The sequence below is a fragment of the Lynx canadensis genome, chromosome F1, assembly GCF_007474595.2.
Source record: "Lynx canadensis isolate LIC74 chromosome F1, mLynCan4.pri.v2, whole genome shotgun sequence".
NCBI classification, from domain to species: domain Eukaryota; kingdom Metazoa; phylum Chordata; class Mammalia; order Carnivora; family Felidae; genus Lynx; species Lynx canadensis.
In genome coordinates this window covers 10,439,397-10,455,174 of record NC_044319.2, presented here as the reverse complement: position 1 = coordinate 10,455,174, position 15,778 = coordinate 10,439,397, and the positions used below count along the sequence as shown (strand labels likewise).

Below are 15,778 nucleotides of genomic sequence, written 5' to 3'. Positions count from 1 at the left end.
GTGTGCAGCCTGTGTCCCCTACTGGCCTATAAACTCCATGAGAGTAGGGACCTTGTCTGTTATCTTTTCCACATCCCGAGCCCCAGTAATAGTGTCTGGCACATAGTAGGTGCTCAACAAATATTTACTGAATGAAATGCTTTGATTCCCCTCCATACTTGGGGGCTGTCTCTTAAAAACGCGGTGGCATTGGAGGACAGGAGACGACAGCGGAAAAGCCAAAATCGGAAAGTGAATCGAAAGAGGCTTGATCTCAGCTCAGGTCATGGACTCACAGTTCACGGGTTCAAGCCCGGGTCATGGTCTCACAGTTCACGGGTTCAAGCCCCACCTTGGGCTCTGTGCCAACAAGGTGGCCGTGACAGAGGGCAGAGCAGCCTCTGGGTGCTCCAGAGCAGATGAGGCACTCGGTGTCGGATAACAGAAAGAGCTAGAATGAGTCCCGAGAGAGTGGTTTCCAGAACTTTACCTATCTGTGGCGTGACCACTGCCAAGCCACATAACCACCAAGCTTTCTATTTTCCCGACCAAATGAAGCAGTCGGGCGCCATGCTCTTGGTCCGAATCCAAGAAGTCCTGGGCTCTGCCACAGCGCTGGACATCTCCTTCGCCCCGCAGTCCTCTCCTCTCCACGGCTTCCGGCTGCCCTGCCCTTCTGGTGGCGCCATCTGGAACACGGATCAGGAGCACAGGAACTCCCACAGGTTGACTTGTGGTTTAACAGGTGCCCACAGAACTGCCCGCAACACCGAATTTGTGGACCGCGTATTCTGCGGGATTTGACGAATTCTAGGAAAAAGTCCCTTTTTCCTATTTATTTTTAAGTTTATTTACTTTGAGAGAGAGAGAGAGAGAGAGAGAGAGAGCCTGGGCGCAAGGGGGGAAAGGGCAGGGAGAAGGAGAGACAAAGAATTCTAAGCAGGCTGCGTGCCATCAGCCCAGAGCCCAAGGTGGGGCTTGAACTCGTGAACTGTGAGACCATGACCTGAGCCGAGATCAAGAGTCCGTCACTTAACTGACAACGCCACCCAGGTGCCCCCAAGGCCCCTTTTTCCTAAATGCCTCCCCACTGACTGCCCTCCGTACCTGGCGCTCCTAATCAGGGATGCTTCTTTAGCAGGAACTTTCTTTTCACCTGTCCCTAGGCGTTCATGTCCTGGTGCAACTTTACCACTGAAAAGAGTTGTTTATAGAGTAACCAACTTCTCCTGAGTCTCAAAACTCAGTTTACGACTACTCTTTCCTCTTTTTACATGCAAACAAAGCCAACCCCCCCCCCTTTCTTTTTTGTTAAACAACAGAAGGACGGGTACTTCTTCTCACAAATTAAACGGTCACAGAAACGTATAAAGTCAAAAGGAAAGTCGCTCCTGTCCCTCAGATCTCCTCCCCAAATAGGTACCTACTGTGTGCACCTCAGAGTGAACCCTTCCAGGCTTTTTGCTTTGCAGTCCTATATCCATATATATAAGCTACGGCTTTTATTTTTCACAAAAACTGAAATTCTTCTATTTTGCTTAAGGACCCTGGGGCCAAGGGAGCCCTCGAGCTTGTCCCGGATGACCCAATAAAAAGGGCGCAGAGACCCAGTTTAATTTCTGCACCAAAGCCCGTGCGTTGGCCAAATGACCGGTTCCATTCTCAAGCTTAGTAAACACACGTGTACCGGCCCACGCCGGCTGGTGTCCCTGAGCTTCCTGCTTTGGGTGCCATCTGGGTGTCACCTCTCTTCTCCACTTCTGCCATTTCAGATCATTAAGGCCTACCTGGATTATTCACTGCACCACCAGCTGGCCGGCTACCAGGGCGTGTGGTGCAAATATGAAATCATGGCCATGGAACAGATCTTCAACCTCCCCCTGAAAGGCGAGGGCATTGAAATCGTGTCACATGTGGCTGATAAACTGGGCTACACCAAGCTTTTAATGGGTCACTTGGACTTGGCCATTGACTTAGGTAAGGGTTGTCTGGGCGAGAAGGGCCATGCAGATACCAAGGAACATCCTGAAATATCCTGGAATTGCTTTCTTCCCAGGCTCTCGAGCCCAGAAGATGTGGGCACTGCTCCGAAATCCTAACAGGCAGTATATGGTCCTCTGCTGGCTTAGTAAATCTCTCTTCTTGAAAAACAGGTATTTAGCCGAAAGCATTTCCCAAAATTAGAGGGAGGAAGCCATAGGAATTGAGCGTCCGGGGTTCACTTTAGCCTGGCCATTGGCTTGCAAGGGAGCAGGATTTACGGTAAGATGTGACAGACGATCATAGACTTTGGGACACCACTGCTCTTTGCACGGCATTTTCTTTTTAAGATTTTATTCTTTTCATTTTTTTTATTTATTTTTATTTTTTAAAATTGACATCCAAATTAGTTAGCATCTAGTGCAACAATGATTTCAGGAGTAGACTCCTTAGGGCCTCTGACCCATTTAGCCCCTCCCCCCTCCCCCCACCCCTCCAGCAACCCTCCGTTTGTCCTCCATATTTATGAGTCTCTTCTGTTTTGTCCCCCTCCCTGTGTTTATATTCTTTTTGTTTCCCTTCCCTTATGTTCATCTGTTTTGTCTCTTCAAGCCCTCATATGAGTGAAGGCATATGATTTTTGTCTTTCTCTGACTCATTTCACTTAGCATGATACCCTCCAGTTCCATCCACATAGTTGCAAATGGCAAGATTTCATTCTTTTTGATTGCCGAGGAATCCTCCATTGTATGTATGTGTGTATATATATATATATATATACCACATCTTCTTTATCCATTCATCCATCGATGAACATTTGGGCTCTTTCCATACTTTAGCTATCGTTGATAGTGCTGCTATAAACATGGGGGTGCCTGTGTCCCTTCGAAACAGCACACCTGCAATCCCTTGGATAGATGCCTAGTAGTGCAATTGCTGGGTCGGAGGACCAGCAATTTTTTGAGGAACCTCCACACTGTTTTCCAGAGCGGCTGCACCAGCTTGCATTCCCACCAACAATGCAAAAGAGACCCTCTTTCTCCGCATCCTTGCCCACATCTGTTGTTGCCTGAGTTGTTCATGCTAGCCATTCTGACAGGTGTAAGGTGGTATCTCATTGTGGTTTTGATTTGTATTTCCCTGATGATGAGGATGTTGAGCATTTTTTCACGTGTCGGTTGGCCATCTGGATGTCTTCTTTGGAGAAGTGTCTATTCATGTCTTTTGCCCATTTCTTCACTGGATTATTTGTTCTTTGGGCGCTGGGTTTCATAAATCCTCTATAGATTTTGGACCCTAACCCTTTATCTGATACGTCGTTGGCAAATATCTTCTCCCATTCCGTCGGTTGCCTTTTCGTTTTGCTGATTGTTTCCTTCGCTGTGCAGAAGCTTTTTATCTTGATGAGGTCCGGGTAGTTCATTTTTGCTTCTGTTTCCCTTGCCTCCGGAGACGTGTTGAGTAAGATTTTATTATTATTATTTTTTTTATTTATTTATTTATTTTTTTTATTTTTATTATTTTTGGGACAGAGAGAGACAGAGCATGAACGGGGGAGGGGCAGAGAGAGGGAGACACAGAATCGGAAACAGGCTCCAGGCTCCGAGCCATCAGCCCAGAGCCCGACGCGGGGCTCGAACTCACGGACCGCGAGATCGTGACCTGGCTGAAGTCGGACGCTTAACCGACTGCGCCACCCAGGCGCCCCATATTTTATTATTTTTAAAAATAGTCTCTGCATCCAGTGTGGGGCTCGAATTCCCAACCCTGAGATCGTGAGTCCCACGTTCCACCCGCCGAACCAGCCAGGCCCCGCTGTGTGTACATCATCCCTGGTCTGTTTACCGTCTTCCCCCGGTATGGGAGTCAGGCTGCCAGGTGGAGGGAAAGGGAGGAGTCTCACAGGGGAGGCAGAAGCCCAGAGAAGGGCAACCAGGACCGGAGGCTCCAGCCAATTTGGCCTGACTCTGGTGGCCCTGACGCAGGGGTCCGTGACAACAGTTTGAGCCAAGAGCCAATCTGAGATTTGGGAGTGGCTTTGAAATTTGCGAAAAGGCCGCATTTGGTCCGGAATTGCGGGCAGGATGAAGCCGAGCCCAGCGCTACACTCCATCCTCTCCTCCCCAGCACCTCCTAATCTTTACCACCTTCCTTTGCCCACAGAAACAAACAATTGATCCAAGTGCTGGGGTGGCTGTGGGACCTTTCTATATCAGAAGAGCACATCTTCAGCAAGGCCTTTTTCTATTTCGTCTGCCTGGACCTCATGCTTTATTCCGGTAAGCGTGGCTTTGGAATTTACAAGAAATTGGGGTTTAACACGCGTGTTAGTGTGGTGTGGCCGCTCTCGGGGCTGGGGTCTCGAGCCCACTAGGATTCCGGCTGGAAAGACCTGTCGGACAGGGAAGGGGAGAGGCTAGTGTAAGAGCTAGGAGCCATCTGGAAGGTGGAAGGATTGTGAAGGTCCAGCAAGGAGGAGAATTTGGCCCAGAAGAACCTGACGGGTGTAAGCGGCCAGTTTAGCGTCAGATCACTTTACACGCAAGTGGTAGTGACAGTGTCTTACTAGAGTACTTGTTAGCAGAATATACGGACAGACTTCACGCTTTACGAGGAAGCGTTGGATTGCCAATGGACCCGGGCACCGGTAGCTGCTCGGAGATTCGGAAAAGGAGCTCCACCGACGAGGCAGCCCTCAGTGTCCACAGTAAACCAGAGGGGCCGGCCTGGGTATTCGTTCCCCAACACGGAATTTTTTAAATCACAAGGGATTTTTTTTTAATGTTTATTTATTTTTTTTTTTAAATTTTTTTTTAACGTTTTATTTATTTTTGAGACAGAGAGAGACAGAGCATGAACGGGGGAGGGGCAGAGAGAGGGGGAGACACAGAATGGAAGCAGGCTCCAGGCTCTGAGCCATCAGCCCAGAGCCTGACGCGGGGCTCGAACTCACGGAGCGCGAGATCGTGACCTGGCTGAAGTCGGACGCTTAACCGACTGCGCCACCCAGGCGCCCCAATTTAATGTTTATTTTTGAGAGAGAGAAAGAGAGAGACAGAGAGTGAGCAGGGGAGGGAGGTGGAGACACAGAATCCGAAGCAGGCTCCAGGCTCTGAGGTGTCGGCACAGAGCCCGACGCGGGGCTCCAACTCACCAGCTGTGAGATGGTGCCCTGAGCCAGAAAGTTGGACGTTCAACCAAATAAGCCACCCAGGCGCCTCCATCACCATGGGATTTTGAAAAGGGCTGTGGATATTGCTGCCAGCAAGGGAAGCATGGCAGGGGCGGGGCGGGCAGTGTGGTCACAAGGGTGTTGCAATCCACTGGACCGTCTGGATTCATAAACAGAGATTAAGGCCTCTCCCCACAGTGGGGACGTCTCCTGGAAGCTACTAGGCCAGAACAGGACCACCCCCGCCCACCAGCAAAGCTCTCCTGTTTCTCTCTGTTTTGTTTTTTTTTTTTTTTTAGGCTTTGTTTATAAGACATTTGAAGAATGTTTGGAATTCATATACCAAAATGAAGACAACAGAATCCTCAAATTCCAAAGTGGAATCCTCCTGGGACTTTACTCGAGTATAGCTATCTGGTAACAATGTGTTGCACTCACTACACTCCCACGTTTGAAAAATGTTGACTCCTGAAGAAGGGGAGATTAACACACAGAACGCACACACACACACACACACACGCACGCACGCACACACGCACACACGCACACAGAAATGAAAGAAAAGAATTTATACTTTGTTGTACCTGAGAGATTGAAGGCATTGAAGGCGTCGGGGTGGATTTACACTGAAAGGCCCCTTGGGGATCATCTTGCCCTTAAGCAAGGCCGCCAAGGCTGTAGTCAGTGCCACAAGCATTTATTACCTACACACCATGGCGTGGTAATACAGAGAGGAAAAGAGTACTTGCTACTGAGGAGTGGTGGGGTGCGAGGGAGACTGATAAATAGCACCATTTGTGGGGCGCCTGGGGGGCTTAGTCAGTTAAGCCTCCACTCTTGGTTCCGCCTCAGGCGTGATCTCCCAGTGTGTGAGTTCGAGCCCCGCCATCGGGCTCCGTGCTGACTGCGCGGAACCTGCTGGGGATTCGGTCTCCCTCTCTCTCGGCCCCTCCCCAGCTTGCTGTGTACCGCCCTCTCTCAAAAAAATAAATAAATAAATAAATAAATAAACATTAAAAAAAAATAGCGCCACCTGCCCACCCCCCCCCCCCACAGATGGAATTATATTGGAAAACATTGTTGATAGAACAGATGTTGGAGGATGTGGCTTATGTCTGCAGGTATCTGCAGGCGGGTGGGCTTCCTAATGTTGAAGCCCAGGGTTAGACTTGCCCACTCAGCAGGAGGCAGTTCTGGAAAGCGGCAGTTCTCCCCCATCAAGAGCTTTCCACCCTGTGGCAGAGAGAAGCGTCACACGAAGCTCCTTTACTCGGGCCTCACTGCCCCTCAGGATGGGGAGGGCTGGGTGCCCAGCCACACCTGCCTACCTCCTACACTGCTGCCACCTCCTGACCACAACTGTGGCTGAACGCCTTTCACTCATTAGGTTTTCTTTTTTTTTTCTTTTTTTTTTTTTTAATTTTTTTTTAACGTTTATTTATTCCTGAGACAGAGAGAGACAGAGCGTGAACGGGGGAGGGGCAGAGAGAGAGGGAGACAGAATTGGAAGCAGGCTCCAGGCTCTGAGCCATCAGCCCAGAGCCCGACGCGGGGCTCGAACTCGCGGACCGCGAGATCGTGACCCGAGCTGAAGCCGGACGCTTAGCCGACTGAGCCACCCAGGTGCCCCCACTCATTAGGTTTTCAACTCCGTAAACCTGCAGCTATGGTCGTACCTTCAAAGAAGTAGATCAACAGCAAGGCTCCAGAACATTCATCAAATGACTTCCGCAGCCACTCCCAACATGCTACGTGCAGCCACGGTGTCCAGTATTTATTTGGACTCTGTGATGAGTGAAATGAGCATCTGAAGACATTCCTGTCTAAAGCGCCACAGACTAGAGCAGTTCCAAATTTGAAAAGAAATCTATTCCGAAATTCCTTGGGAGACATTAAAATCTAAAAATTAATTGCCCTTACCAGTAAGAGTCCAAAGAAATTAAAGTTCAAAGTCAAATGAACTCGCCCCGGGTGAATTAAAAATCCAAGGAATCTAAAGTCTGAAAGTCATCCTAGTTTTTTATCCTACTTTCTTTCAACAGCTGTGGCCTAGGCCTGTGCTTGTCACACGTTAGTGGGCACAGGAATCACCTGGAAAGCTTGTTAACACTTGTTAATGGATTCCTGGCCTGGTCCCAGTCCCCAGAGTGATTCAGCAGATGGGGGCTGGACCAGCGAGCCTGCATTTCTAAGCAGCATCCAGGTGACACGGATGTTCCCAGTCGGTGGCCCACACTTTGAGTAGTACTGGCCTAGGCCATCTCTCTCTGGAATTGGAGCAATGTCTTCAAGCTCTAGAATTCATAGCTCCAAGTGTTTGATGATCCTTTTAGAGTCCAAAGAGTTAAGTGCTTGCTAATATTAGCCGAGGGTTCCCGAGGAGTCTATTCATCACGAACCGTCCACACATTCTCTTCTTGCCCTGTTCCATAGCACATCGTTTCTCCTGGGGAGCAGGTGGTGGGCTCCAGGCCCAGGTCCCGGGAGCTGTGCCTGCAGGGAGACCCATTTCAGAACATTCCAAGGGCGATACTGATTTGTCTTCTTCTTCTTCTGTGCTGGCGCAGGTATGCCAGGCTTCAGGAATGGGACAACTTTCACATCTTTTCCAGTAGAGCTAAAAAGCTAGTGCCAAGAAGAACCCCGACAGCTCTTTACTATGAAGGAATCAGTAGGTACATGGAAGGGCAAGTCCTCTACCTTCAAAAGCAGATTGAGGGGCAGTCTGAGAATGCTCAGGACAGTGGAGTCGAGCTGCTCAAGGTGAGCCAGTTTCCAGGAGAAACCACTCCGTAAGTGGATTTCTGTCTACCTTCTTGTGCAAATTATTTTCTCTGATTCCAGAATTTATATATTTATTTAAAAAATTCTTTTTTAATGTTTACTTGTTTTTGAGAAAGAGAGAGAGCATGAGCAGGGGAGGGGCAGAGAGAGAGGGAGACACAGAATCTGAAGCAGGCTCCAGGCTCTGAGACATTAGCACAGAGCCTGATGCGGGGCTCGAACTCATGAAGGGTTCGAGATCAGGACCTGAGCCAAAGTCGGACGCTTAACCGACTGAGCCACCCAGGTGCCCCAGAATTTCTATGTTTATAGTACAGTTTTTTAAGGTAACTTCTTCCCCCCAGATTGGAAGGAAATACAAATTGCTCACAACCTTACTACTCAGAGGTAACCACTTTTTACAAAGAGAGACATCACTTTTCAAGTCTTTTCTCTGTGTGTGCACGTGCGCACATTTCCATTTTTAAAACACGCTATCAAATAAAATATATTGTGAATAATTTCCTGTCATTAAATTGTTTTCTACACCACGAGTTAAAAGGAAGCATAGTATTTTATCTTATAGATAAAGTCTCCTAGATCTTGTTGGATGATATTGCCAAACTGTCCTTGGATAGAATTTTACGGCAGTTATGATAAACATCTTGGGAGGTTAAGTCTTTGCACATGGAAATTAAAAATATTCAGCTGATCCTGAATGTGTCTTTTAAGTTAACTTAAAAAAAAATTTTTTTTTTAATGTTTATTCTTGAGAGAGACAGAGTGTGAGTGGGGGAAGGGCAGAGAGAGAAGGAGACACAGAATCTGAATGAAGCAGGCTCCAGGCTCAGGACCTGAGCTGAAGTTGGACGCTCAACCGACTGAGCCACCCAGGTGCCCCTAAGTTAACTTCTTTTTTTTTTTTTTTTTTTACACTTATTTACTTTTGAAAGACAGAACAGGACAGAGCATGAGTCGGGGGGGGGGGTGGGGGCAGAGAGATGGCGGGGTAGCAAAGAATCCAAAGCAGGCTCCAGGCTCTAAGCTGTCGGCACAGAGCCCAACACGGGGCTCGAACTCATGGACTGCGAGATCATGACATGAGCCAAAGTCGGATGCTTAACCGACTGAGCCACCCAGGCTCCTGTTAACTTCTTAAAAAAACAAAAACAAAAACTTTTAAAATGCATTTTCAGACACTTCAGTATAAGCATTACAGGACGTGCGTATCTTCCACTCACCGAACAAACGTGTGCTGAGTGCAAAAACACATAAATAAATAACACTGGCCTCCTGCCTGATATGCAGTAACCACCAGCTACTAGGCGCTGGGGTGTGAGGGGGAGCAACTCACACCCAGTACCCGCCTCTCGGAGTTTACAGCCTAGGCTGGGCAAACCCTCCAAGGGAAGACGGGCCAAATCTCCTGTCGACTTGACAATGTTTTGCCTTGTCCTCTTCAAAACTAAGCCCATGTGTATTAGTTTTCCATTGCCGGGCCCCCAGTTACCACAAACCTAACAGCTGAAATCACACAAACCTCTCATCGCACACGTGGGCAGGTCAGAAGTCTGGACAGGCTTGACAGGTTCTCTGCTTAGGGTCTTAGAAGGCTTTAAAATCAAGATGCTGACCAAACTACCTCTGGGTAGGGATCTTCCCTAGAGATCTCGGAAGATATGTGCTTGCAGATTCCTTAAGGTTGTGAGCAGAATCCAGAGGCTGAAAATTTAGGAATGTCTCTGTTTCAGAGATGTCACAATTTGTCAAAGCAAGGCATCCTGGGGCTTCAAGGCGTCTTGAAGTACAAGTAGCTCATTTAATCCTCAGGACGTTGTTAGGAGGAAGTCTTCGATCTGCCCACGTAGGAGCTGTGCTCACCACTCTCCTACGATACCCAGGCCCCGGGGTCTCCTCCTGCAATTTGTTCACACTGCTTACCGATCCCTGCCTGAAATACTTAAAAGGTCATTGTCACCTCTGCTTAGAGGGACGTTCTCTTTGGATACAGAGCATGTATTTGTATTTCTGTTACATAAAGCATTCTGCTGGCTTCCATTCAGGGTATGGAGTCGCTTGGTTACCTAAAACATTATCTTGCTTTATGTGATTATTCTGTATTCTGTATTATTTACGGAATTACTATGTCTTCTGTAACTTCATGTGATTTGATAGAGCGTCTGGAGTTGAGAAAATGACTCATGAGAATCTCAACCAGGCTCCACGCCGAGCGTGGGGCTCAATCTTACGACCGTGAGATCATGCCCTGAACCGAAATCAAGAGTTGGACGCTTAACCGACTGAGCCACCCAGGCATCCCTGTCACTATCACTTTCAAATATTGATCGAATACTAACAAAGGGGGCCACTTTTGGCCAGTCTGACATATGAAAGTCCAGGTAGATAAACTAGCAGATGATGAAAAGAAAGCACGTCTTTATTTAGTGAATAGTAAAGTGATAAAACTCCTCTATCCCAAAGACAGCACAGGTGAAAAATACAATACTTACCGGGTTCAATAAAGATGAGAAAAACACGGTCTTTGTGTTCAAGAAGTTTGTGATTTATTTGACTTCGAAAAGGAGGTGGGGGGGGTTGGTGGAGGGAGCGGAGACAACACAGGAACACGAATGAGTGAAGCACAAACTTGCGTGTATCTCCCACGGCACACAGAATGATGCCTTGTTCACAGCAGGTGAGCATTTCTTAGATAAATAATTGATAGACTAAATAGACATGTTAACAGGTCAGTCAGGAAAACCCAACGTTTTGATCCCATGTCTATCATATTGAAATAAAAGCAACAAAACAATAGGACATTGTTTCGCTGAGCATCAGATTAGCAAAGACACGTGAGAAGACAGACTCCTACTCTGAAAGACTCCCATAAACTTTCCAGAGCGCGTTCTGGCAAAATATCTTTAAACTATGCACGTTGGTTAATTCTCTTCCTGGGAATTATCCTACGGAAATAATCAGATGACAAACAAAAGTTTGTCTACAAAGATGTTGATCTCAGGTTTATAGCAGTAAAAAACTAGGAGAAAATGAAAACTATATGCACTTCAAAAAGAAGATTGGTGGGGCGCCTGGGTGGCTCAGTCGGTTAAGTGTCTGACTTCGGCTCAGGTTATGATCTCGCGGTTTGTGAGTTTGAGCCCCGCATCAGGCTCTGTGCTGATGGCTCAGAGCCTGGAGCCTGTTTCGGATTCTGTGTCTCCCTGTCCCTCTGCCTCTCTCCCACTCATGCTCTGTATCTCAAAAATAAATAAAAACATTTAAAAAATTAAAAAAAAAAGTTTGGTTAAGTCAGAAATGGTACATTTAAACATTGGGATATTTTACCTAAAAATTCTGAATTTCTGACTCTTCTTTTAAAAATTGGAGTACCTGGTGACTCCAAGCCCACATGCCTAAAGGACAGCTGTTGGCCGGCATTGAGAGGTGACACTTGTATAGGGCACATCTCTAGCATGACATAATCCCCTCTGCTCTTATCATGCTATAGCCAGCCTGCTTCTTTATGTTCCTTGCCTGACCCTTGTCAGCACTTGAATTTGTGAGCTCTGATGTAAAAGAATCATGTCACTGGAAAATGTTTATCATGTGATGCTAAATGAGAAAAAAAGTTGCCATACTATGTGATTAGTATGATCCCAATTGGGGGTATGATATGTGTGTGTGTGTGTGTGTGTGTGTATGTGTGTGTGTGTGAGAGAGAGAGACAGAGAGACAGAGAGAGAGAAGTGGGAAAGCATGTACCTAAATGTTAAAAATATTTCTTTCCGGGTGCTAAGCTTATGGGTGATTCTTTTTTTTCTTCCATTTTTTCCCCCCTAAATTCTGAACAGTAACTTATATTGCTTTGGTAATAAAAAGAAAAGGTACTTTAAAAAAAAAAAAAAGCGCTTGCCGAAAAGGGTTAGTGAGCCCACCCATATCGCATGCTTGGTCCGGGTAGAACGCTGAAGCTACCCCACTTGACGCGTGTCACTTTGTGTCCACTACATCCTGTGTAATGTCTCTGCAATACGCTTTTTCATTTGATTGCTTCAATCGTTGAAACGTTCCCACGTCATCCGTGGAGAAAAAATCGTTGCGGCCAAGGACCCTTTCTGATTCTGATATGCTGTTTTTCCTTTAGAACTTGGAGAGCCTGGTGACCCAGAATACCACTGGCCCTGTCTTCTACCCGAGGCTTTACCACCTGATGGCCTACGTCTGTATACTCATGGGAGACGGCCAGAACTGTGACCTGTTCCTGAACACAGCCTTACGGCTCTCTGAAACACAGGGGAATGTGCTGGAGAAATGCTGGCTGAACATGAGCAAAGTACGTACCACCGGCCAGCAGGTGGCGTGGGGATGCCCACCCTTCCAAGGAAGCCCCAGAAGCCTACCGCCTCGTTAGCTTTCCCCGAGCACCGAAGGCCATCACAGGCCTTTCTGGACTCTTCCTAAAAGGGGCGATAGATCCGTAGCTCAGGTGTGTGTGCCTCCTTGTCCCCTTGGAGCTCCCATGGAACCTCCCTCGCGTTCAAATCTGCTTTGGCAAGATCTCCGCCCCTTCTCGGCAGCCCTCACCGCTTTCCACTTGGTGTTAATGTTGCTACGCAGGTCTCTCCTCGCCTTGAGAACGTGGACTCTTCGAAGGCGAACATCACGCGTAGCATCCAGCCCAGCGCCTTGTACTCAGCACTTGTTGAATAAGCGAACGGGCCTATACTTCCGTGTGTTTATTTAGAGTCACGTGTCAGTAGCCTAGTCTGGGGGGCAAAATTCATCATTTGTCTGTGGGTTCGTGTGGTTTAAAAGCACAAGGACCTGGGGGCGCCCTAGTGGCCGAGTCGGTTGAGCGTCTGACTCTTGATTTTGGCTCAGGTCACGATCTCACAGTCTGTGGGAGCACGGAGCCCGCTGGGATTCTCTCTCTGCCCCTCCCGCATGTGCACATGCATTTTCTCTCTCTCTCTCTCTCTCTCTGAAAATAAGTAAATAAACATTAAAAAAAAGTTCAAGGACCCTGGACCAGTTCTGGTATCAGACCAGGCTTGATCACGTAAGTCGGGGAGTGCTGATTAATTCTTCACCCTTTCTCTCCTCTCAGGAATGGTGGTACTCAGACTCCGAGTTAATGGACGACCAATGGCTTCAAACAGTCTCGAATCTCCCCTCCTGGGAAAAAATTGTATCGGGCAAGGTGAACATGCAAGATATTCAAAAAAACAAATTCCTGATGAGAGTTAATATCCTGGACAATCCTTTCTAACCTTTCGTGAAAAAGCACAAAGATTTCAGTAAGGCTCCCTCTCTTGCGATGATCCATTATTAACCTTTCTCTGGAACCAGCACCCTCCAGGTTCCTGCGTATTCTCTTCCATTCCAGACACCGAGGCAGACGCTCTGGGTTCTCCTTTCTTTTTCTGGAGGGTCAGAAAGGGTCAGCGACCTCATGCTTACTTTCTCCCAGCTTCACCCACACTGTACTTGCCTTTCATTTTTCAACTCGACCTGTTCATTTCAGCCCAGGCAAAATGTGTGTCCTGTGGAAAAATATGAATATCAAAATGGTTCATGCAGCGACAGATACATTTCTAGTTACTCTATTAAACTGAAAATGTTTATTTTTACGTGTCCAGTTGTCCCATCTTTTGTATGTCGTACGGTATGGCAAATGGCAAATGCTTTTCACGGTCTGTAAGGGCAAGATTTGAAAAGACACATTTTGGGGGCGCCTGGGTGGTTAAGCACCTGACTTCGGCTCAGGTCATGATGTCAGGTTTCGTGAGTTCGAGCCCCGCGTCGGTCTCTGGGCTGACAGCTCAGAGCCTGGAGCCTGCTTCGGATTCTGTGACTCCCTCTCTCTCTCTTCCTTCCCTCCCCACCCCCCCCCCCCCGCTCATGCTCTGTCTCTCTCCATCTCTCAAAAAATAAACATTAAAAATATACATATAAAAAAAGAAAAGACACATATTCGTAGCGCCTGACGGCAGCTTCCAAGCCCTTCTAACCACACGCATCAAATATCTGTGGAGATACAATTTTTAAAGTTGAGATAGTCGTACTTTCGCTGTGGGTACGCTTACGTGCGTAGAGTTAGTTTGCTTTATTTCAGAGAGTAACAGCATTCAATTTCACTTCCCAGATGTTGGAGATTGTGCCCCAGAGCCACCTGCAGTCACTCTCTCTGGGCAGACAGAAGCAGTCTTGGTGGCAGTTTGTGCCTCTGAGGGGACAAGTGGAGTCCATGGAGACTCAGCCACCTCCGCCCTGCCACAGCTCCCTCGGGCTGCCTCATTTCATGGGCCCCCATGGTCATCTCAGGCAGGTGCACCCGGATTTTCGTGTGTCGATTCCAGGCCTCTTCTGATCCCAGAAGGGGGTTCTTCTGATGGCATCGACGTGTCCTCCTTTCACACACACCTCGCTGTCTCATAGTGATTTCCATAGGCGGCGCCACCATTAACGGGCGTTTCTTTAATAGACCAGTATTTCGTCGTCCTGCAAAAAAAGGCAAAGCCGTGTGTTTTTCGTCCTGGTACCTTAACTGCGTTCCACAAAGGAGGCTAGCCCCAGAGGCCCGGTGGCCTGGCGGAGTGGGGACAGCAGCCCAGGAAAATGCGAGCATTAAGTTCCAGCATGAGCTCTGTCTCACACATACTTTATTCCTGTGGCTTGTCCCCTAACCTCCCTATTTCAGCGCACGGGTGTGGGTACTGGATAGAATACCGAAGGCGAAAAGGTGTTGAAGATGACAACGTGCCTCACAAGTAAAATTAGCATGAGATGACTGCTTTTAAAAACAAACACCGCAGGGGCGCCTGGGTGCCTCAGTCAGTTAAGCATCCGACTTGATTTTGACTCAGGTCATGATCTCACAGTTTCTTGAGTTTGAACCCCACCGAGCCGGCTTGGGATTGTCTCTCTCTCTCTGCCCCTCCCCTGCTCCCACACCCTGCCTCTCTCGAAATCAATGAAAATAAAGAAATAAACACATCAAATAGCGAACTTCACGTAAGCGTCATCCCCTTCAAAGCTGCTATTCTGCGACTTGCATACATCCTTGCTTTCTAATGACCTTCATTATTTTGTATATCACTTATCCATTCCCATATTTACTCCTCTGACCAACCTGTCTTTTTTTTTTTAACGTTTATTTATTTTTGAGAGAGAGAGAGAGAGAGAGAGACAGAGCTCGAGAGGGGAAGGGCCAGAGAGAGAGGGAGACACAGAATCAGAAGCAGGCTCCAGGCTCTGAGCCATTAGCACAGAGCCCGATGCAGGGCTCGAACTCACGAACCTTGGGATCATGACATTAGCTGAAGTCAGACGCTTAACCGACTGAGCCACCCAGGGGCCCTGACCTGTCTTGACTAATCACCGAGTACCAGGAACGGATTCAGTAGCGGAGGTTGCGATACGGAGACCGAAAAGACCAGTTCTTGGCCTGGGCAAGCTCACGAACTTTCCGGAGGAAGGCACATGGGTAAAGCTGGTGTAGCTGCTGTTCGGGGATTAGACGAGGGCGAGGGGGAGGGGAGCAGCGCACACAAAAGCCAGCCGGCTGAGAAGGCTTAGGGGAACTGCCTGAGAAAGGAAGTCATTTTGGTTACACGGTCCCTCCCTGGAGTGGGTGGAGGGCAAGTGGGGGGTATAGGAGAGCCTGGGCGAGCACAGGCGGGGACAGGCGTGAGCCCCGCCGTGGCCAACAGAAAACAGGTGTGTGACTCCAGCTTATGGGAGACGTAGGCCAAGCGTCGGGTGGTGTGGGGGGGGGGGTGGCATTCTGCAGAGGCTGTGCTGTCCTGGAGGTGAGTCTGTCCTCCTCCCTGCCCCTCGTCAAGTTCCAGGCTCGCGGCCTCACGCCTTAGAAGCACTTCTGCT

The 15,778-nt window shown here is 48.2% G+C and overlaps 1 protein-coding gene across 1 annotated transcript in view; it reads left to right on the top strand.

Moving 5' to 3' along the window:
- The window catches only part of ADCY10 (adenylate cyclase 10), a 72,939-nt gene extending 59,458 nt beyond the window's left edge, over positions 1–13,481 (top strand). Inside the window, exons 27-33 of the mRNA XM_030302858.1 lie at positions 1,752–1,956; positions 2,036–2,132; positions 4,123–4,238; positions 5,431–5,548; positions 7,699–7,894; positions 12,039–12,227; positions 13,002–13,481. Coding sequence (XP_030158718.1) covers positions 1,752–1,956; positions 2,036–2,132; positions 4,123–4,238; positions 5,431–5,548; positions 7,699–7,894; positions 12,039–12,227; positions 13,002–13,163 — 1,083 coding nt within the window. The 3' untranslated portion in view covers positions 13,164–13,481. The remainder of the gene's footprint in view (positions 1–1,751; positions 1,957–2,035; positions 2,133–4,122; positions 4,239–5,430; positions 5,549–7,698; positions 7,895–12,038; positions 12,228–13,001) is intronic.
- Positions 13,482–15,778: the final 2,297 nt, after the last annotated feature.